At 42.4% G+C, this 22055-nt stretch overlaps 1 protein-coding gene across 11 annotated transcripts in view; it reads right to left on the reverse strand.

Moving 5' to 3' along the window:
• The window catches only part of SUV39H2 (SUV39H2 histone lysine methyltransferase), a 320818-nt gene that overhangs the window by 149691 nt on the left and 149072 nt on the right, over positions 1 to 22055 (reverse strand). For 4 of the 11 annotated variants that reach the window (XM_085652920.1, XM_085652922.1, XM_085652921.1 and 1 more), the window contains one exon: positions 15410 to 15555. The exons of 2 other annotated variants lie outside the window; for them this stretch is intronic. In XM_085652920.1, coding sequence (XP_085509046.1) covers positions 15410 to 15555 — 146 coding nt within the window. Of the gene's footprint in view, positions 1 to 10526; positions 10572 to 15409; positions 15556 to 22055 lie in introns of all 11 variants that reach the window. 5 more of the 11 variants (XM_085652923.1, XM_085652925.1, XM_085652924.1 and 2 more) reach the window with 2 other exon arrangements.

Consider the following 22055-nt stretch of genomic DNA (forward strand, 5'->3'; position numbering starts at 1 on the left):
CGCGTACGCTACGCGCATACGGCGATTTTTCGAAAAATAATTTTTTTTTATTTTTGCCCTTGAGGGTCCTTCTGGGACCCCCTGACCAAGGCTAGGGGGTCAGGAACTGTCGAGCCTGCCCCCTTTTCACATTATCCACCTTTTTTATTCACCCCCCTGACAGTTCGAGAGAGAAAATGGCGGCCGCCGCTTCCTGGTTTCGACCGATTCGAATGTTTACTAAGATCTAACAGCCAATCAGAATCGCGCTCGCGCACGCCACCGTACGCGTACGGTAAGCTTACGGTAAGCTTACGGTAAGCGCACCGTAAGCTTCCACAGATATATATATTGATTTAAAGGCTATTTTCTCAGGATCTACTGAACAGATTTACACCAAACCTACAAAAGGCACTTCCTTGACCTGAGGACTACCTCTCTGCCAAATTTCTAGTAATTCTGTTCAGCCGTTCGGGCTGTAGCTCGTTCTAAAGGTCCTATGGAAAAATGCATGGGAAAAACGCGTTTTGGGACCCCCCTTTTATCTCAGCCCCCGCTTGACGAATCCCCCCGAGACTTTCAGGGTAGGAGCGGAGCGTAGCGCCCCACCTATTTTGAGAAATTCGCGAGGATTCGTCGACCGGCGCCAAAGTTATTCAAAATAGAATGTTGAGGTTTTCCTATGGAAAAGGGGTCCTAACTATAACTACCTACTGGCGACCGCCAGTAGGTAATATATATAGATATATATACACACATACCACTGCTCATCGGATGTGAGCGACACAAAGACGGCAACCGTGAAGATTTACAATGGCAAGTCTTTTTTTCTTCTTTTTCCTTTTCAGCAAAGTACAAAGTGCATGTGTGTCAACAAACTGAGCGACACGTTTCGACCAAGTCCTTCAACTGGGTCATAGAATAGGTGCATAGAGGGTCGGTCTTAAAGGGACAACAGCCCTTCATCCCCACCATCTAATTAAAATCGCGTTTGTCTCTTTAAGAGACCATATATTTGGTTATTTTGTGTGTATACTATATACATTGTTTTTTTGTCATGTTTATCAATTTTTAGCATACTGACCTTTTTGAATTGCTATTTGTAAAGTACATTGCTGGGAACATAAATAATAATCAATTACCAAAGAGATGTTTGTAAAGTGCATACAAGAGTCCTAAGTTTTCAACTTTTGTTCAAAGTGCGTCAACACGGTTTTAAATATCTGTATGTAAAGTATATCGCTAGGACCGGAAAATGCCACTCAACTATTACAAAGATATTTTTAAAGTGCATAGATCTATCTTAAGGTTTTCAACTTCAGTTTAAAGTGCACCAACATTGTTTTAAATATATATATCTGTATATACATTGATAAGGATAGAACTATTGCACTGGATTCTCAGGTGTTCAAATCTTGCGAAGAAAATGCAGTACCGATTCTTACCATGGGTGTACATCGGGCAATGCACAGACCTTTCTCCAAGGACTATGTTTACACCACATCATGAAGTGCAAAGGGCTTAGTGTGAAAATTATATAGCAGATAAAGTTATTGCACTTTATCCTCAGATGTGCAAATCTGGCTACACAGATACAGTACGGATTCTTGCCATGGATATCCGTCCAACATCACAGATGGACCTTTCTTCCAAAGAACACGATCATATACAATGCTAAGGTGCGAAGTGCTTACTCTAGAATTGCACAACCTGTTATATGTATACCCTGATTATAAAGCATATATAAAATCATTAATCTTGGAATCCCTGTAAGTCATGTACATATAACAACAGATCTAGAACCTCTCTAGATGTATGGCTACATTGATATATGTATATAATAAGTACTAGGGTCTCTTGGCTGCAAGCAGTCCCTAGCCAACATCTAGGAGCCCTGGCGTCTGTTTCAGAAAAGAGCTTTCATCTCCACTTGCAACCCATCAAGGTACATCATAAATATGTATATAACTCCGCATCTATGTTAAGGCCCCATGGAATTTCAGTTCCTGTTGTAATAATCCATTTTGATTCTGCCTTTCTCAAAGTTGCTTCTCGATTACCCTCCTCTGATCTTAATTGGGATATGCACAATGCCAGAAAATGAAAAATTGTCCAGGTTCCCCTCATGATCTCTTCAGATGTGTTTTGCCATCACATATGTAAAATCTTTACTAATACTCTTAGATGTTGCAAATATATATAGCTTTAGCTTGTTAACTGTACTACAAATATATTGTTTTCCACATCCACATTCCAAGATGTATACTACGAGTGTGGTTACGTACAATATCCTTTCTTTGATCTCCTTTTTCGTACCACCGAGGACCCTAATATCCACTCTGTTCTGTTCATAGTGGCACACCTTACAATTCTGACATTTAAAAAAGCCATTGTTCTTTAACCAATTTTCTTTCCGAGCCCCTCCTTTTGTGAAATAGTTTCGAGTTAGTAAGTCTCCCAGTGATGGCACCTTTCTACATGTGATGGTCACATGTTCAGATTTAGGTCGTTTGGGTTCCTCATCTTTTTTAAGTACTTTCCAATGATTTCCTATTGCTCTTTTGATGGCTTTATTTGACACATTGAAATCTGTGATAAATCTGGTCGCCTCACTACTGGATTCTAACGTCTTTGGCAATGTTTTGGGCACAAGCAGGTCTTCTCTCTTTACCTTGGTTGCTCTGGTCTTTGCATCTTCTAGCACAGTTACTGGATAGTCACATCTTCTGAATCTCTTATACATTTCATTCACTTGGATCTCATATTCTGTGCCTTCTGAACAGTTCCTTTGAGCCCTCAAGAATTTTCCGTATGGTACACTCCATTTGAGGGCTTTGGGATGGGCACTATTTGTAGCCAGAATACTGTTGCAGGCGGTGGATTTACGGAATAGGGTGGTATAGAGCTTCACATTTTCAATGTATACTCGAATGTACAAATAGTTGATTAAGATCTTACTAATCGTTAAGAATTCCAATTTCAGGGAGTTTTGATTCAAGGACTGTCTTCCAACTCATTTTCCTTACCTTCCCATATCAGAAAAAGGTTGTCGATGTAACAAACCCACAGCATCACCTTTTCCATTCTTGCAATATTTTCTTCTGACAACATACATTCTGCCTCCCAGTATCCCATCATCAGATTCGCATGAGTGGGAGCGAATGAAGTACCCATAGCTGTTCCTCTCTTTTGTTTATAAAATTTGCCATAAAAAAACCCTTGTTAATTAGGCAGAATGACATCACATCTAAAAGCATCTGAGTGTGGCTTAATAGACTAAATGATCATGACCTCATAAAATATTCACATGATGTAAGGCCATCTTCATGAATAATTGATGTATAAAGTGAAACCACATCACTCATGGCCATTCTGGTCTCCAAGGAATTCCATTGATATGGTTGAAAAAGTCAATTGAATCCTGTATGTAGGCTGGTAATTAGGCTACGTATGGAAATAGGAAAATATCCACAAATCTGGACGAGATCTCTAGTAAGGAGCCACACGAACTCACAATCTGGCATCCTGGGGGGATTTTCTAGACTTTTATGCACTTTCGGAAGTACATAAAGCGTTGGAACAGTTGGGAGTAACCTTGAGGTATTGTAATTCCTCATCATCTAGCAGGCCTTGTTCATACCAGATACATAATTTAGTATGGAATATTGACATGATTCTGTTAGTAGGGTCTTCCCTTAACTTTTCCCTTAACTTTTCATAGTTGGTCGAGTCACTCAGTTATCGCCCTACTGCTTGATAATATTATCCAGTTCTTTTGATCGATCATCATTCTCTGATTCTACACTAAGCAGGATTCTTAGGGGTATAATATCCTCAGATGTTATCAATAGTTCCTGTGTTGTTTCAAATATCTTTTTAGTTGGAGGTTTCATAGCAAGGATTTTTTTTAATATTAGTTTCTTGCAGAATTTATAGAGATCGACTCTTGTTGTCGCTAGATACATTCCACTATTCTGGCAGAAAGTGAGGCCTTTGTTAAGTAGATTTATATGTTTTCTGTTCAAGGTTTTTCCAGAAAGATTGATGACCAAATTGTCCTCTGGATTAAAGCTAGGCATGTCTTTATTTTCTTTCATCTCTTTCGATCTCTGGTTCCTGTTTGTTCCAACTGTGTCCGTTTCTTTTTGCTCTCTTACCAAGGGAAAGGGTGTTGCTCCCCTCTCTTTAACATGTGTCGTCATTCGTAGGAGACGCATTTCTCCTGAAAAAAACATTCTCTGTCAGCCACTTAAGGTCCCCTTGCCCCTTGAGCTGACCTCTGAACTTCCTGCACTACAGAATTTAGTTTGCTCACAATCTTGTATCTGATCCATGCTTTGCATGTTGTAATTTGCATCATACTGTCAAGCAAATGTGTAGACCCTTCTAGTGGCATAATCAATTTTGTCTCGGTTGAATTTCTTCATTTCCTTTAGTTGTATTTCCTGCTCATGTTTTTCCAACCTTCTTTCCAGTTCCTCAGATAGGTCCTTTACCTCCGAGGTCTCCTACAAGTTTTCCAATGATTTTTCAATTGTATTGATTTTGTCTATTGCAGATAATAGCCTCCTCTCTGCATGCATAATAAGAGTGTGAATTAATTTCATAGACCATTCAGAGGTATCCGTTTGCCACTGTAAAATTAATCCTAATCCAGATCACTCAATAGTGGGAAAGACAAAGATTCTCCGACCCAATGGCATGCGTTTGCATTCTATATCTTTTTGAGGGTTACACTTTCCCACCAATTATTCATTTCCATTACTCTTGCCTGTTCCAACTCCCTTAACAGTTGCTTTGGTGTACTGGCTGTGTTTGAGCCCCGAACGCTTCCATGTAAATCATTGACATCTCGGTTGTCTTCAAACATCTCTTTCAAGAGCTGTTCCCGTTTGCTCCATCTATCGTCCATTATTATGCCAAATCAATTGGGCGGGAAGAGGGAGAAAGGTCCTGAGCGGATGGGCTGATGGGTCAGGCCAAGTGGCCGGAATCACCTGGTCGCCGGGGTGTGGGCCCTCCGATGCACTGAGCAGTCTCGTTAGAAGGCAAGGGGTCCCCCCAGTCTAGCCAAAGTCTGCATGGGGCGACGTCACTCCACACTCTCCCACGGCCAGGCCCCAATGCCGACGGCCTACTCATTTCAGGGCGGGTCCTCTGCTGCGCCGCAAGCCCTGCCCCTCATCTCCGCAATTTGCCCTCCCATCTCTGCTTCATGGCATTCCAGAATGGTATAGTTCTCGATTCTCCCTCTGCACTGTGTTGAATAAATTCATGTGAATAGGTCATCCCTGATCACTGGGTCTTTAGGTAAAATGTCATTCAGTTGCCATTGGCCTCTTTGATTACAGGTTACTCCAGCTGTCCAACATCTCGCTAATGCTTACTACTAGAAGTCCTCCTGTGTTTAGGTCTCCAACTTTAAATAGTGCTCATTTTGTCAGTGTACTATAGATTTTTAACATATAGGGACATTTCCCGCAGTCCTTTCTTTCCTAAAACCCACAAGAAAAAAAACAGACCAAAAAACACAAAACTTAAAGATGTTATGATCCCCAACACCCTAAGGTATTCAGAACCTTTCTATTTCCCTTGTCACTCTGTTCTTTACCAGCGTCCAGGTTCCTTGAGATCATACATTTTTAAAGGATTCCATACTCTGTTCTCTTAGCATCCACTCTGTGTGTATATTTTGAGACAGCTACATAAAAAGTATTGTACACCAAACAGTAAAGAATTATCTGTCACAGAAAGAATCTCCTTTCTTTCTTCCTCCACCCCACCAACGGCACTCCCCAGTAAGCTGCCCTCTAACCGCACGTCAGTCCCGTACTAACTTTTATGAATGTGTCACTGTCTTCAATGATCCCCCTGGCAACCAATTTTTTAAAATTTTTATAGTTTAGCCTTTATTCATCTCCAGATTCTAATTTAGTTGTGCTAGTTGGACTTCGTTCACCTCTAACCTGTAGACCAGAATGTTGCTTTGGGAAAAGCGCGACACCCAGTAGTCACGATGCCCACTGACAGCGCTGACCATGTTCAAGACTACGCTCGGTGCGGATGGTGAAGAGAGGGGAGGTAAAGGACAGAAGAGAAGGCACACAACTAACATAGTTTGTAGTCACACAGCTAGTCTTGCCAGACACAGGTTCTTTGCAGCCTCTCACGGGTGACAGCTTTTTATACTATCACAGAAGGCTACCGTAACACTCTGTTTTTACATCAACCTAAATACACAGTTTCTTATTCATTTACAAACATTTTGCATCAATGGTAACATTCTAGAAGTGAGACATACACAAGGTTTACTTTAGTGACTGATGCACTATGGTAAGCATTGAACATATCAATGGCAAGGTACCAAAATAATCCTCACAAGACTTGTTCAATGTGATATAGCAGTTGTTAATGCTTTACAACTTGAGATATTGTTCTGAAACAATGCCTCGCACAGGATCTGCATATAACTCTGTAGAGGACCGAAAGACAGATGTTCCAGCACATTTTTAAGGGTGTGACAGAAACAGAGTTGGTAGGTGCAGAAGACAGTACAGGGCCCCAACAGAAGACCCACAATCCAAACAAGTAATATCTAACTCTAGCTATTATTAACCGGTGCCTCAGCAGCAGGACTGGGAGAGGTCAAATAAGTCCAAGGATGCAAGCAAAGACTTTGAGGAGACGCTGCTGAAGGACTTTAAAGAGGTGCCACAAACCTAAAACTTCTGGGAAATGTTTGTGATGTCTGGCTTGAAGACCGTCAACTGGAGAGCCAGGTCCACAGATAAAGAGCTAAGCTCAAACAGTGGAACACAGGTGAAAAGCAGAGTCCAAACAGAGGCTTCCTCATTAACAAAGAGGAAAGCCAAGTACCTGGCATGCCCTTGGTGTTTTTTGTTTTAGACTGCAGAATTCCTGAATCCTAGGATCCATTAATCCTGCAGTAGATCATCAAATCTCACTATACTCTGCCATTCAGATAGGACCAACGTTCATGGCTTTTGGGGTGCCTGCATGGTGACAGGATTGATTGTGCTGGTTGTTTGGGGAAGAGGGGGTGTTGGCTGTAACAACAGGGCAACACAGATGTGACCGTAATAATTGTGGGATTCCTGTCACACAGCGTGGATGACAGCCTGAGTGTCAAAGCTCTGAGTAAGAGGGGAAATGAATATCAAAGAATAGCTTGGCTCAGAGGTGGATAGAGATGGGGACAAGCGCCTGTGACAAGCCATGGCAGCACTGACCAGTTGCTTTACCAGAGTGTTTTTGTATTGTTTTCTCCCCACCTTCTGTCATACAGCTTAAATGAATGGTAGCGTTCATTTTACTTTCTCACACCGCTTGTTCTTCCTGTGCATTGAGACCCAGGATCTTTGATGCTTCTGTAAGCATTATAATTGATTATTGTTCCATTCATATAAATGTGATTCTGAAGGGGTGCCCCCATCTATAGGTCATGTTGCAAACTTCAGGAAGGCTGTCAATGAGAGGAAGGCCCTCATTTTCTGTAGTCTAGTTTGAGAGACATTCTGGAACATGTGGATAGATGCTCTATTGAGAGGTAGATCACCTTTCTTATGTGCCTCTGTCATAATCAGTTCCTTGTCATTGTAGTGGTGGACAGGGAATCTTGTTGGATCGAGCCACCACTGGGTGTGCTCTGTCCATTTAAATTGGGGCAGTGCCTGCTGCCACCACAATGGCATTAAATAGCCCTTGTGCAAGATTTTTTGACGTCTATGCTCCCTTTTCATACTCAATTTGACTTTTACTCCTATTCTTTAGGCCTTCCTATTTTTCCTGCAAGAGAACATTTTGCTGTTCTAACAGCCCTCAACTCTTCCAGAAACCTTTCATCCACTGCTTCCTCCAACAAGTACACGGTTTACAAATTTGGTCACATCCTTGCTGAGCTCTCAGGTTTTCCTTCAGTTCTGGTCTTTTAGAGACAATCCCTGCCTTCATGTCTAGGGAGAACTACTACATTAACTTTCTGCAATCCAGGTCAGTTGCTGTGGTTCCCAAGTCCTCAACTGTTTGCTCCATCTCTTCCTTTTGCTTTGTGGATCTGTTGGTTCTTTCAGTCTACTTTCTACTGCATTGCTCTATTAGTTCTCTTAGATTTCCACTTTGCCCCTCCTATTGCCGCTTGTTGATGTCCAACAGCTTCAGTGTGAAGAGGTGTGTCCAGAACTGAGTAGGGGTCTCTGTTTATGACCCTGGAGATTATCTGTGCTCGTTGTTCCATTCAGTTGTGACTCCTGCACAGTGTCTCTCCTATGTGACCGAGAGTGTTTTCCAATGCAACAGTGCTCTTGGGATGGTGTTGCTTGATGCTGTACCAGGGGACGAGTCACTGCCTGCCTGAAATCGTTCACAGCTCTGAACTTAAGGCCCATCTCCGTCTCAAAGGGTACCTAATTTCTGCTGCTTTGTAGAGATGTCCTTTCCTCACACTTGTGTAACTGTGCTCGAAGGAAGTTGCTGCACTGTACCTCAAGTGTAGTCTGTTGTCCACTCTGTGCTGGGTCTAGTCTAGATGAAGCCACTGCCTCACACAAACTTGAATGCAATCCCCCCAAAAAGGGCTATTCACACTATCTTCTTCCTCACATGGCAGGTCTCTGTGCTTCACTACCTCAGTTGGCAGACTGTGATAGAAGGTTGCTTGAAGTGCATGTTTATGGCGCTTACTCACAGGGTTTATCCATACACCGAACCAAAAGCCATGGCATCCCCATTCCTTTCGTTCTTTATCGGCCTCCGCATACTATGCTCTGGCTCTATATCTATCGCCCTCACATTTCTTGTTCCGGGCTTACCTGTCTCTTCTGGTTGCTATCCGCGCTCTAACAATCAGTTACAAGACCACCGTGGCGCAGAGTGGCCCGCTGCCGAATGTGCAAGCATCCAATACATTCTTGCAGATCTTCGGATGGTCCTGCTTCTTTCAGGGCCTACTGTTAAGGGCCCACTCCATGTACGGGGTTATCAATGTTGTCATTTCAGATGTCATCAGGGATGCTGTCAATGTAGTAACTAAACATGTCAAGAGTGATGTAATATGTGAGAGTACAAGCAGTTCATGGTGATGGCACAAGTTACAGTTACTTTAGAGCACTCGCAGTTACTTGAGATAACTATAACTGGTAAATTTCAGTGGTACTGTTTGTTTAAAATGCAATGTTTTACTGACATTTTAACCTAACGACGACGTCCCTTTAACATTTGTTTTTCAGTGAATTTTTAAGGGTTTTTTTTAAATGTAGAAAAAGATGCGATTACAATTCCTAACTATAACATCACTTTAACCTTTAGATTTTTCAGTTAATTTCGACTTTTTTTTAAACGTAAATCAAGAGGTCTCTTGCCATGCACTGCATGCAGGCGCGAAGGGGTGTGTGGATATCTAAGAGAACTGAGAGAGAAAGGCAGTAGAAAGAAGAAGGAAAGAACCAAAAGGAAGAGATGGAGCAAACTGTCGAGGACTTGGCAAGCACAGAGACCAACCTGGATTGCATAAAGTGTTATGTAGTAATTCTGCCTAGAAATTAAGGCAGAGATTATCTCTAAAATACACCATTGAAGCGTGACACCAAGAGGGTGTGTGAAGGTCAACAAAAAATCCTTTCAGGTCTTTGGTTGTGGCTAGAGTTCATCCGGAAGGTGAATGGGCAATTACCCATTCTAAAAAAGATAGGTCAGAAAAGCAGCTGCAGCAGAATGGGTAGTGTTCAGCAAAAATATGTCATTCAAATAGAAGAACATGTGCTTTAACGACTGTACAGTAGAGGAGGAAGTTGTGACGTTGGTTCATTCTGAAAGACTTTCTACAATTTAATATGTGCTTGACTAGTCAAGTAGAATTTGAATAAAACAAAATCTTAATCTTTAATTACATATTGCACATTCAACTCCGAGGGTAAATGAAGATATTAGTTTACAATAAAGGTGAGATGTGTTATAACCATTATTGTACATAGAAAGGAGGAGAAGAAGAAGACTGGGGAAAGGAAAGAGAAGGGAAGTTAAGGCAAGGAAGGGCAAAACAAGGCCAATGAAAAGAATATAAGAGAAGGGAAGGAAAAGAACATACAGGAAATGAAAAAATAGGTTTAAAAAAACCCCAGAAATCCACTGAAATAAAATCACAGGTTAAGGTGACGCTATGGTACACTTATCAAAGATCCTAAAGGATGTTTAAAAATCACTGTAAAAAAAACTATGGTTAAAGTAACGTTATAGCTAGGTGTGGAAATGAGATATGAACTTGTGTTAAAAAAGTGGAAAAACTACTGAAATTCACCAATTAGTTTAGTGAACTAACTATAAATTGAGCCCCCGTCATACAATGGTTATGAACTCACATATTACATCACTCACATGTTAAATGACATCACCGATTACATCACTGATGACATCATCCAACGATGCCAGTGCTTTGTGGGCTGGGAGCAATTCAACAAATTAAAAATTAGAGTAATCCTTTAAAAGTTATTTACAGATAATGTGCAATAGAAATTACGTATATGTCAACTCACCCATATCTAGTGGCGGTCACCCTCTTTTTACTTGTATTCAGTTGCCTAAAAAACAAAAAGTCTCTATAAAGTTTAATGGGTTTATATATTTTTTAAAGTTTGACCACCATTGAATAAAGTGTTTGATAATTTATTAAACTAGAATGAGCTCACCCACCAAAACAAGTCACAAGACTCAACTCACAATTTACAATCAAAAGATTGGCACGTATGTATTAATTAATGAGCCACCTTCAGCTAGGTGCAATGGACAACTCTACGTTGTTTTGTAAAATACACTATACACCTTACTGAGATAAGCAGAATGGCTTACAACTTTACAGCCATGCATAAAATAACACTGAGTTAATACAAGTGTACATGGTCACCCCTATTTTGTAAAATCTTGAACAATGGTATGTGCATTTGTAAAGCGCAACATCACTCTTCATGTGTGCCTAGCCCTGCCTAGGGTAGGTTGGTTAATTGTAAAGCTGGGGTTTCAGCTTTTTGCGGAATTGAAGAAGAAAGGAGAAGGCTCTGATGAGGAGTGGGAGGTTGTTCCATGCTTTAGGAGCAATGTAAGATAATGCTCGTCCTCCTGATCTGGTTCTGTGCATGCGTGGGATTTGTGCGAGAAGGAGTCCTGTGGAGCATAATGTCTGGATGGTTAGTGGAAGATGGGACTATTCAGGTAGGTGGGGGAAATGTTGTGTAGTGCCTTGAATGTGTGTGTTTGAGGAGTTTGAATTCGGGAGCCAGTGTAATATCCTGGAGCATGAATTCTGCCTGTGGAATCCAGTCATGTGAATATTGAGTGACATGCCATCTGAAAATAGCACGTTTGTCTATCGGGAGCCAGTGTAGTTCCCTAAAGTGTGGTGTGATGGATGTTGTGTGTGGGAAGTTGGGGATGAGTCTGGCTGCTAATTTCTAGATGGCTTGTGTCTTCTAGTGAGTTGCTTGGGGATCCCAGCGTAGAAGGTGTTCCCATAGTGCGACCTGCTGGACACAAAGGAGTGAGTGACTGTTTTTCTAGTTTTGCTTGGAAGCCATTTCAAGATATTCCTCAGTATCTTTAGGGTGTGGGTGACAGTTGCATGTCTAGTTTGCTGTTGATAATTATTCAGAAGTTCCTGGCGTGGGTTCTGAGTATGGGTGTTGGTCAGAGCTCGGCCGTTCCCCAGTTGTAGGGGTTCTTTGTTGAAGATACAGTTAGCGACTTATGTCATGCAGGCGGTAGACTTGTTTCTTATGTTGGGGGTCTTTTCTGAGAGAGTGTATAAGTTGTGTGATGTCTGTGTAGGAGAGGATGTTGATGTGAGAGGGGATGACTTAGGCCAGAGGGATCATGTACACATTGAAGAATGTGGGGCTGAGCAATGAAGCTTGAGCTCATCGATCAGCCCCCAACACATGTTCGCATATATTAAGATCTTATTAGTAAGTCTAACTATGTGCAATGACTCAAAAACTTCATGCGTTTCAGCGTTTAAATGTGAACACGTTATAAACCTTCAATTTATTTGCAATTTGTCTAAAGCGCTCTAGGACAGCCACACATGCCGGGATGGATAACCTTTGTCAACAGAATCTTTGACGTTTCATTCAGGCTTTTTCGATAAGCTTTGTCAAAAGGCAGAACCTACTTTCAAATGCGTCTCCGCCCACACTAGGCATGTTCAGGCTTGTTTAAAAAGTACTGGCTACACCTCAATCTTTACTGGTAGGTAACAATGACTTCCACCATGCACAGCCACGTCTTTCAATGTATGTCTTTTAAATGCATTAACACATGTATTCACAGTTCAATCCATCAATCAATCAATAATTTAATTCGATCATACTAAAGTAGATCAGAAACAAAGGACATTAAAAATGTACATGGGTACAAAGACAATAAATAAACTTTAAAGTTTGGCAGAGATAAATGTAAAATCAATGCCCGTGTTAGCTAAATCTGTTGAAAACAAGCCACAGTTAAAACTATTTAAAGGCAAGATCACCAATGAATATACAGTGGTACATTTGTTACAAAAAACAAAGAAAAACTGGTGAGACTGGGAACTAAAGTACAATATCATATGATGGACCATCAGTTATAAACATACTCTTCCACTGTCCTAAAATACTTTACAGGACGTAGCTAACTGCATAACAGATGTCATATTCTCCGAGGTGTTGGAGAAAGAGCAAAGCTGCCCTACACTTGGTAAATTTATATCTTCGCAACAGGGGCAGTAAAAATCTCCTTCTGAAGGAAAGATAATATTTGCAAAAGAAAATGAAGTGCAGTAAAGACTGGGGATTTTGCTCATTGTGCAAGCAAATGCATATATCTGCAGAAGAAAATAGCCCTTGTGGAAAACATATCATCCAGGGAATAAACCCTAATCTGAACCAAATCAGTAGTGTCCGTTCATATACATTTTGCACAAAAAGCAAATAAGGAGCAACCTCAGCAGACTAATGGATCATAGAGTATTCTCTCACAGCTGGCTTCACCACTTCTACAGCCTCCCTTGTAGACTGCCTGTTCTTAATAAAGCTATTCTTAACCCAATCTTTGTATTTTTTTGTGATGGTCTATGGTTTTTCAAAAAGATATGCACAACCCAGGCTTAAGATGTTTCTCTTGTATATTTTATCCAAGGGATGTTCAGCTCATAATTGCAGGAAAAGAAGCCTCTTATGACAGCCCAGTTAAGTTCTGCTTCTTTGTTCACCCAGATTGAGCACCAGAGTACCAATGGGGCTGCATTTATAAGGTCTTGGACATATTCTAGGCCTAATTCCAGGAGAGAAGAAAAATGGGTAGTGGATACGGGAACCCCCAACAAGCACCGACAAAATCTATTTTCTTCCATTTGCATAGCCCCTACATCTCTACAGCCCCATACCCCCATGTGTAAGTCACAATCAGAAGACATTTCCTTTTGTAGATTTCCAAAATCAGCGCAACAGGTTTTTTCCCCAATGCAAGTCGAAAGTGAATAAGTGGTTCCCACAGCACGAAATAACAAGTCAACCTATTTTTAAGGCAGTGGGACCAGGTAGAAGCATCTTCAAAAGCCAACTCAAGATATGGAAAGGAACTCACCCTGTCTAGTTTTCTTCCTCATATGCCGAAGGTGCAAGTTTTAGGATTTCTTGGACTGCACACCATTATAAAGGTGTGTTAAAAGTTGGTTTCTAGGTCGAGACACTTCATGAACACCACAAAGCTAGGAATCCACTTCTTAAGACCATTTGCCATCCTGGCCAAAAGCACTGCGTCATCCGCATATAGTAAGGCGAGAACAGCTTTTTTAATCAACATATGGAATGTCTACCCCAATGGACACCAGGGTCCTTTCCAAGTCATTAATATTGGGTAAAAATAAAATGGGGGAAAGTACACAACCTTGGCGTACTCCGCGGTTGACTTTAAGGCTGGATTACACTCACCACTATCCCCAAATCTAACTGAGGCCAAGAGATACGGGTATAGGAGTCTTAAGAGAGAAACCAGGTCTGCCTCAAGGCCATGCACAAGAATATCCCATAGTTAGAACCTGTTGACACAACCGAAAGCACTCGATAGGGCCATGAATGCAAGATGAATGGAAGTGCCCTTGAGCTCAATGCTCAGCCCCCAACGCATGTTAACATATGTTAAAATCTTATTAGTAAGTCTTACTATGTGCAATGATTTAAAAACTTCAGAAGTTCTGCATTTAAGGGTGAACACATTATAAACCTTCAATTTAAATGACATTTTTCTAAAACTCTCTATGACCACCACACATGCAGAGATGAATAATCTTTTGTGAGCAGAATATTTCATGTCTCACACAGGCTTTTGTGATGAGCTTTGTCAAAAGGTAGAACCTACTTTCAAATGTGCCTTCACCCACACTAGGCATGTTCAGACTTGTTAAATTAGCAGTACTGACTTCACCCGAATCTTTACTATTAGGTAAAATATGCACCATAGGACTTCCACCATGCCCAGCCACATGTCTGTCACAGTATGTCTTTTATATGCATTAACATATGTATTGACAGTTATTTTAGCTGGTTTATGGCTGTAGACCTTTTACGAACCATTTTATTTGATAAACCTACAGAAGGGTTTATGGACAAATGAGAATACGAGTATCATGGACAGTGTTATCAGTGATGTCATTAATGATGTCAGTTAAATTATCATGAGTGATGTGAAATGTGAGCTCATAAATTCTGTAGTTTTGGGGTTTTTAATCTTACATTCAGGTCTCATGTGCACAATTAACGAAAACATCATGTTTAACTTTTAATTTGCACACATCTGATTATCTCTATTTGTGTTTCCAAAGAATTTAGGCAGCCTTAACCTAGCTCCAGCCCATTGCGGAGTGTTAGAGACCTCATACCTTTTACAGCAAAAAGATAAAAATAAAATGGAAGGGTTTACATCTGCTACCAACACAATACAGTTACTGCTAGCAAAGTGCTTGGAAAATGGATTCAAAGGAAAGCAGGGATTGAGGATTCCACGATGCACACGTGTGATGTTCGGGAGGGGGTATGATGCCAGTACAGAAGAGATGCTAGAGCGTGCCACTGGTTCTGTAGCTAGCTTCAAGCTTCACACCTTTTGAAGCAGCTTTTGGCTTGGAACAGGACAAAGACAATTATACAGTACAGCAATCATGATTAAGTTGCCTGGCCATAAAGAGACAAGTGAAGTTTCCATGCTTTAAAATGCAATATTTATGCGGGGTTAACTTTTATACAACAATTTGCACATACAACAAAGCACTTGACACTAAACCTAATAACATAAGAATGCAATTACTAAAAAAACGAACACAAAATTATAACGTCTTCACTCTCTTTAAAACTCAAATATGGAGGCAGGGCATAGTAGACATTCATCTTACCTCTATTACCATCTGGTCACACAAATATTCTACTTCATAATTGCTCTGCATTTTTGCCTTGATGCCAAGTGATGGACACATGAGCTTCTCCTTCCTGCACATTTCCCGAAGGATATCACGGGACGCTAGGCATGGGACATAGCATGCTACAGGAAGAAATGCATAAAGCTATTTCACATAAAATGTCAGGGTTAGCAGAGTTTTAGGATATACCAGTCAATAACGCTATCAAAACTGCTCTCATTCGGCCTCTACACGTACGCAGAAAACGCAACAACCACAAATGATATTTATATAGGGTACTCCACTGAAGTGATGGGGCAGATTAGTGATAGAACAGAAAATTCCACCTAATACAGCTTCTAAACTGGATCAGACTATAACTGGTTTTGAAAGGGCCCTTGCTGCACCGTCCATCTACAGCCGGAAGAATATTTTAAAAGTTAATATGAAAAAAAAAAAAGATTTTCATCTTCGTAAAGGGTGTAAAAAAAAAAAAAAAAAAGAAAATGGCAATCAATCAATAAAAACTTTATTTCGGTTCTGTTAAAACAAACCATAAAAGTACACACAAGTATGATACAATAAGAGTAAATATTGGGAATAAGTTCATCATTAGGATACATCAGTACTGACTTAGCAGGAATTTTAGGCGGTACATACTTATAAATCCAGGCATTTTCTATATTTTAACAGCCAACTTTAAAAACTCTAATACAAAAAGAATACTGTCACTACATAGTAGTTGTAAATACATCATGGCAGGTCTGATCTGATAAAAATCAAGTTTCTTTAAAAGCGGGACCAGATGGCGTTTGCGGGGAAATTCGTAAAATTTACATAAAAACATAAAATGCAGCATGTCCTGCGGAGACTTTCCGTCGCAGCCGCAGGATGCTGCTTCTTTATTAAAAAACGAAATACATGGTCTGACAAGCAAATGATGAAATAAATTCATCCGAAATCTAGTTAATAAAAATTTCTCATGAGAACACAGAGGTCCCATTAGGTAAGGCTCAGTGTGTGGAGTTGTTATTAACATAAGAAAAGTCCTGACGCTTGATTTCTGTGCCTCCTTAGCTTCCCTCATCATTTTCCTGTCCATCATGAAGGCTATTTTTGTTGCCTCCACATCCCCCTTAATAATACATTCGGTAGTTTCGAATAGCTCACCCCGTCCGAAGCTTAAAAAACCTTTCCCGATATAATTCAGCCAGGGTACAGCAGATGAGTTATCCATAGACAAGCAATCTTTTAAGATCATGTGCGTTAGGGGGCTATCTGGGTTTAACCATAGTTTGAACCAGCAAATCAATGGTCGCAGGGAAAAAATATCATTGATATACTGTACCCCCAGCTCCTCATGAACAGCTAAATTAGATGTACCTTGTGGGAGACAGTTAGCGTTTCAGGAAAGTATTCTCCACAATCTGTAACCGCTCACCGAGCTATACCCCCAAATTTCACTTCCAAAAGATGCCATAGCCACTGATTTGGCATTATATAATTGCAACATTGCACCAGTAGGCTTTTTCCCCAGTTTCGAGGCAAAATTAAAGATAGCTGCGTTCACCCTAGTAAAGTCCCCTTTCTTTTTCAGAATGTACGGGCCCCAATTGAATTTGTTGTCAAAAAGGAGACCAAGATAGGAGAACGTGCTAGAGATGGGAATCTTCTCATTGCCCACATTAAATTGAAAATTCTTTTTTGGGGTTTGGCCTACCTGCATAATGAATGATTTGGAGTTATTTATTGTGAGATCCCGGTCTGACATAAAAGATTTAAAAGCAGTTAAGAGTGCTTGGAGACCTCTTTCAGTCCTAGATATAAGAACCGCATCGTCCGCATATAGTAGGACCAGGATACCCCGGCGCCCCACTCTGGGACAATCGGCCCCTACTTCCTGCAAAAAACTATCTAAGTCATTAATATAGAAAATAAACAAAAATGGGACCAGTATACAACCTTGTCGGACTCCCCTTTTGATTTTGAAGTCCTTCGTCACGCTCAGATCCTGAGAAAATCTAACATTTGCTATGGTGGATCTATGTAGATCTTCTAAAAAATCCACAACGCCTCCATCAACCCCCTTTGCCCTCATGGACTGCCAGAGCTTCTTCCTGTTCACACAGTCAAAAGCTGAGGACAAGTCCATGAAGGCTAGGTGGACAGTCCCCTTATAAACCACTGTATATTTACTTAAAATCAAGTAAAGGTTCAGACATTAAGTGGTCGTGGATCGGCCTCTACAAAACCCATACTGGGAGTCGGACATGATATTATTGTCCTCTACCCAAGAGGTGAGCCTTTGCAGGAGGACCCTACCCATTACTTTCACCATGGAGTCTAGGAGTGAAATAGGTCTGTAGCAATGTGGACTGCTTTTATCTCATTTTTTAAAGACCGGTATTATAGTTGAAGTCCCCCAAGACTGAGGGCAACCTAGTTGAACTGCGGCGTTAAAAACAGATTCCAAAATTGGTGCCCAGAAAGAGGGGTCGGTCTTGAATAGATCGGGAGAGATCCCATCGGGACCAGGAGCTTTACCGGCTGTCAAGCCTACAATACCTACCATTATTTCACCCCTCCCAAACCGGAGCTTCTTAATGTTAAAACCAAATACAAATCTATCATCCTCTTCATAGGGGCAGGCATACATCTGCTCGAAATGGGCCTCCCATTCCTCCTTCGTTATATAACATTCAAGACCTGCTCCTATCTCCTGGGCAAGAAATGTTTTTTTTAATATACCCCAGAACTTTGAGCTGTCCTTGAGTGTTTCAGGGTCCAATAACTCATTCCAGGCCTCATCCCTTAAAAGTGCCTTACGTGTAGCTAATGCTATTTTATAATCCCTACGACAAGTTTTTACGTCAGCTTGCACTCTGGGTCTAGAAGCAAGAGCAACCCTTAAACTTCTTGCTGTTTTTGAACACTGCTGATCAAACCATTTTGGGCCCACTTTGATCTGTTTCTTGGCTGGTACTGTCAACAAGTCAGTAACCTTATCTATGACAGTCTGGATAGCCACTAGAACCTTCGTATGTCGATGTCCCCCCTGTGTGCAGATGACTATTTCATCTGCACATACAGATTTTATATCATTGTAGATCAGTTCTGGGATTACTTGAGACCATCTTAGTCTTCGCTTCCCATCAGCCATGCTGAGAATCCCCCGTTTGGGGTTTGATCCTAGTTTCGTTACTCAGGGACTGGTTAAGTAAAGTAAGAGTGGGTTATGATCACTATGTTCACTCTCGACAATTTGGAAGGAGTGTTCAAAGTTTTGCATAAAAGATATAATCAGCACAAAGTCAATAAAAGTCCCCTTCCCATGGCCCTTAAAAGTAGGCACCACAAAACGTATATTTGGGTCCGTCAGAGCCATGGTTGATGTCATGTCGAGGTCATTAATCATATCATTTAACAACTCCCCTTCAATTGAATGCTCAAAATGGAAGCCTTGTGTTCTTGGACAGCACATCTCAGAAATACTTGTAGCTAAGGGATTGCCGCAGGGATGAACATTAAAATCACCTACAACCAAGAGATTATGTAGAGTATGTCTCAGAGTTATTAATAAAACTATTCAGAGCAGTTATGTGATTTTGATCGGAGCATGTAGAAACTGAATTATAAAAATTAATCAGACCAACCATACAATTCCCACTTTGCAGAGTTAGTGCAAGAATACCCAAATCAGCGGAAGATACAACACGAACTTTGCAGAGCCAGGTCTTGAGCTGCCTTCTGAAGGAGAGGTGGTCCTGTGTGGCGCGAAGGTGGCTGGGAAGAGAGTTCCAGGTCTTCGCTGCTAGGTAGGAGAAGGACTTGCCTCCGGCGGTGGTTTTGCGGATGCGAGGTACGACAGCCAGGGCTTGTCCGGTTGAGCGTAGGGTGCGAGGAGGAGTGTAGAAGGAGACTCGGTTGTTGATGAGTTTTGGTCCGAGATTGTGCAGGGCTTTGTGTGCGTGGGTGAGGAGTCTGAAGGTGATCCTCTTGTTGACTGGAAGCCAGTGGAGTTTCATCAGGTGTCCGGAGATGTGGTGGTGGCGAGGTATGTTCAGGATGAGTCGTGCGGCCGCGTTCTGGATTCGTTGAAGTTTTCTCTGCAGTTTGGTGGTGATGCTGGCGTACAGAGTGTTTCCGTAGTCCAAGCGACTGGTGACGAGGGCGTGGGTGACGGTCTTCCTGGTGTCGGTGGGGATCCAGCGGAAGATCTTGCGGAGCATGCGGAGGGTGTTGAAGCATGCAGAGGTCACCGAGTTGACCTGTCTGGTCATGGAGAGGGATGAGTCCAGGATGAAGCCGAGGTTGCGTGCGTGGTCGGTGGGTTGGGGAGTGCTGCCTAGGGCGGGGGGCCACCAGGAGTCGTCCCAGGCGGTGGGTGTAGGGCCGAGGATGAGGACCTCCATCTTCTCTGAGTTTAGTTTGAGCCGGCTGTCTGTCATCCAGTTCGCCACTTCCTTCATGCCTTCGTGTAGTCCAGTTCTTGCTGTGGTGGGGTTGTTGGTGAGGGATAGGATGAGCTGGGTGTCGTCGGCGTAGGATATGAGGTTGAGTCCGTGTTTTCGTGCGATGTTCGCCAGGGGGGTCATGTAGATGTTGAAGAGGGTGGGGCTGAGGGAGGATCCTTGGGGGACGCCGCAGATAATCTCCGTAGCTGTGGATCTGAAGGGGGGAGGCGGACTCTGAGTTCTTCCGGAGAGGAAGGAGATGATCCAATCCAAGGCCTTGCCTCTGATGCCGGTGTTGCTGAGGCGACGTATCAGGGTACGGTGACAGACCGTGTCGAAGGCTGCGGAGAGGTCCAGGAGTATGAGGGCCACGGTCTCTCCTTTGTCGGTCAGAGATCTGATGTCGTCCGTGGCTGCGATGAGGGCGGTCTCGGTGCTGTGGTTAGCTCTGAAGCCGAACTGTGAGGGGTCGAGTGAGTCGTTGGCTTCCAGGGCGGTGGTGAGTTGAGCGTTGACGATTTTCTCAATCACTTTGGCGGGGAACAGTAGGAGCGAGATGGGCCGGAAGTTTTTGAGTTCGGTGGGGTCTGCTGTTGGTTTCTTTAGGAGGGCGTGGAGTTCGGCATGTTCCCAGTTCTCCGGGAAGGTGGCGGTGGTGAAAGATGTGTTGATGACGTCTCGGAGGTGGGGTGCGATGATGTTGTCGGCTTTGTTGAAAATGTGGTGCGGGCAGGGGTCGGATGGTGATCCTGAGTGGATGGAGTTCATGATGCGGGTGGTTTCCTCGGTAGTGGTTGGGTTCCAGGTGTCGATGGTGGTGTTGTCATTGGCGGGTTCCGGTGGTGGGTTCGTGTTGGTTGTGGTGAAGCTGTTGTAGATGTCGGTGATCTTGTGGTGGAAGAAAGCTGCGAGGGAGTCGCAGAGGTCCTGTGAGGGGGGGGATGGAGTTGTTTTCGGCGTCGGGGTTGGAGAGCTCTTTGACGATGCCAAATAGTTCCTTGCTGTTGTGGGCATTGTTGTCTAGTCTGTTCTGGAAGGCTGATTTTCGTGCGGCGTGGAGGAGTTGCTGGTGTTTGCGGGTGGCGTTCTTGAGAGCAGACATGTTCTCGTCGGTCTGGTTGAGGCGCCAGGTCTTCGAGGGTGCGGCACCCCTCCAGGGTATTAGCCTATAAAAAAAAAACAAGGGTAATAGTTTAATTGCGGTATCCTCTGTTGACTGTGGGCATACTCCCCTTGATAAAAGGCGACCCGCAATATAGGGGCTGTTGAAATTAATAAGAATACAGTCGCCGCGCACTGTTTTATTAGATCTGCCAATCCAGCTGACCCTGCGTACCATGATTATGTTGTTAATAAGGTTAGCTCCCCCAGGGGTATTCCGACTAAGCCAATACGCTGTTTTATTCAGCAGTTGCTCATAGCTTTCATGCTCTCCTGCTGAAAGGGCAGGCACTTGTCCCAATATGATAACATATGGGGTGGCTTCTGGGGGGAGATCAATGACCTCTTGTCTTCGCGGCGCACTGGTTCCCTCCTCTAATCTCCGATTTACTACAGGGATAAGGGGATTCCTTTTGGAACCTAAGGTTTGTACCACGGGTGTCTTTTCTTTCAGGGCACTCCTAGCGTTACTTAAGGCACTAGTAATACTAGATCCTGTATTAGTCTGCGCTGGATCGACCTCCCTATCATTGCTGCCGCCTCCTCTGTCAATCAAATTTGTTGGTTGAATATCAGCGTTCTGTGAGTCCACTATAGTTACGATATTGGACAGATTGGACATAGAGGACTCCAGGTGCAATAACCTGGATTCCACCCCACACAGTTTTAATAAAATTGGTTCCAACAAAGTTTTTACCATAACCTCTAATTTCCCCCAGAAATCTTCCTCAACATGCCCAGTAATAGATATTCCTCCATCATTCTGGGCATTGTTAGTTAAATCTCTTAAGAGGCACCTGTTCCGTGTCATGTATTTCTGCCACTGTCAACACTTTTTCCCCTGCAACTGCGTATCCCTGAAATTTAGTTGCTCTGGCTTTTTGTGAAATGACACTTAGTTTTTTTGAACGGGTAGATACAGTTTTTTATTTCTGCTCTCTTCCCCTTAATTTGTACTTCACAGGGCTAGATTTCAATTCTGGAGTCCCGGAGAGCCTACTACGGTTTGGTATAGATGTATCACCCTC

The sequence above is a fragment of the Triturus cristatus genome, chromosome 4_1, assembly GCF_964204655.1.
Source record: "Triturus cristatus chromosome 4_1, aTriCri1.1, whole genome shotgun sequence".
Lineage (NCBI taxonomy): Eukaryota > Metazoa > Chordata > Amphibia > Caudata > Salamandridae > Triturus > Triturus cristatus.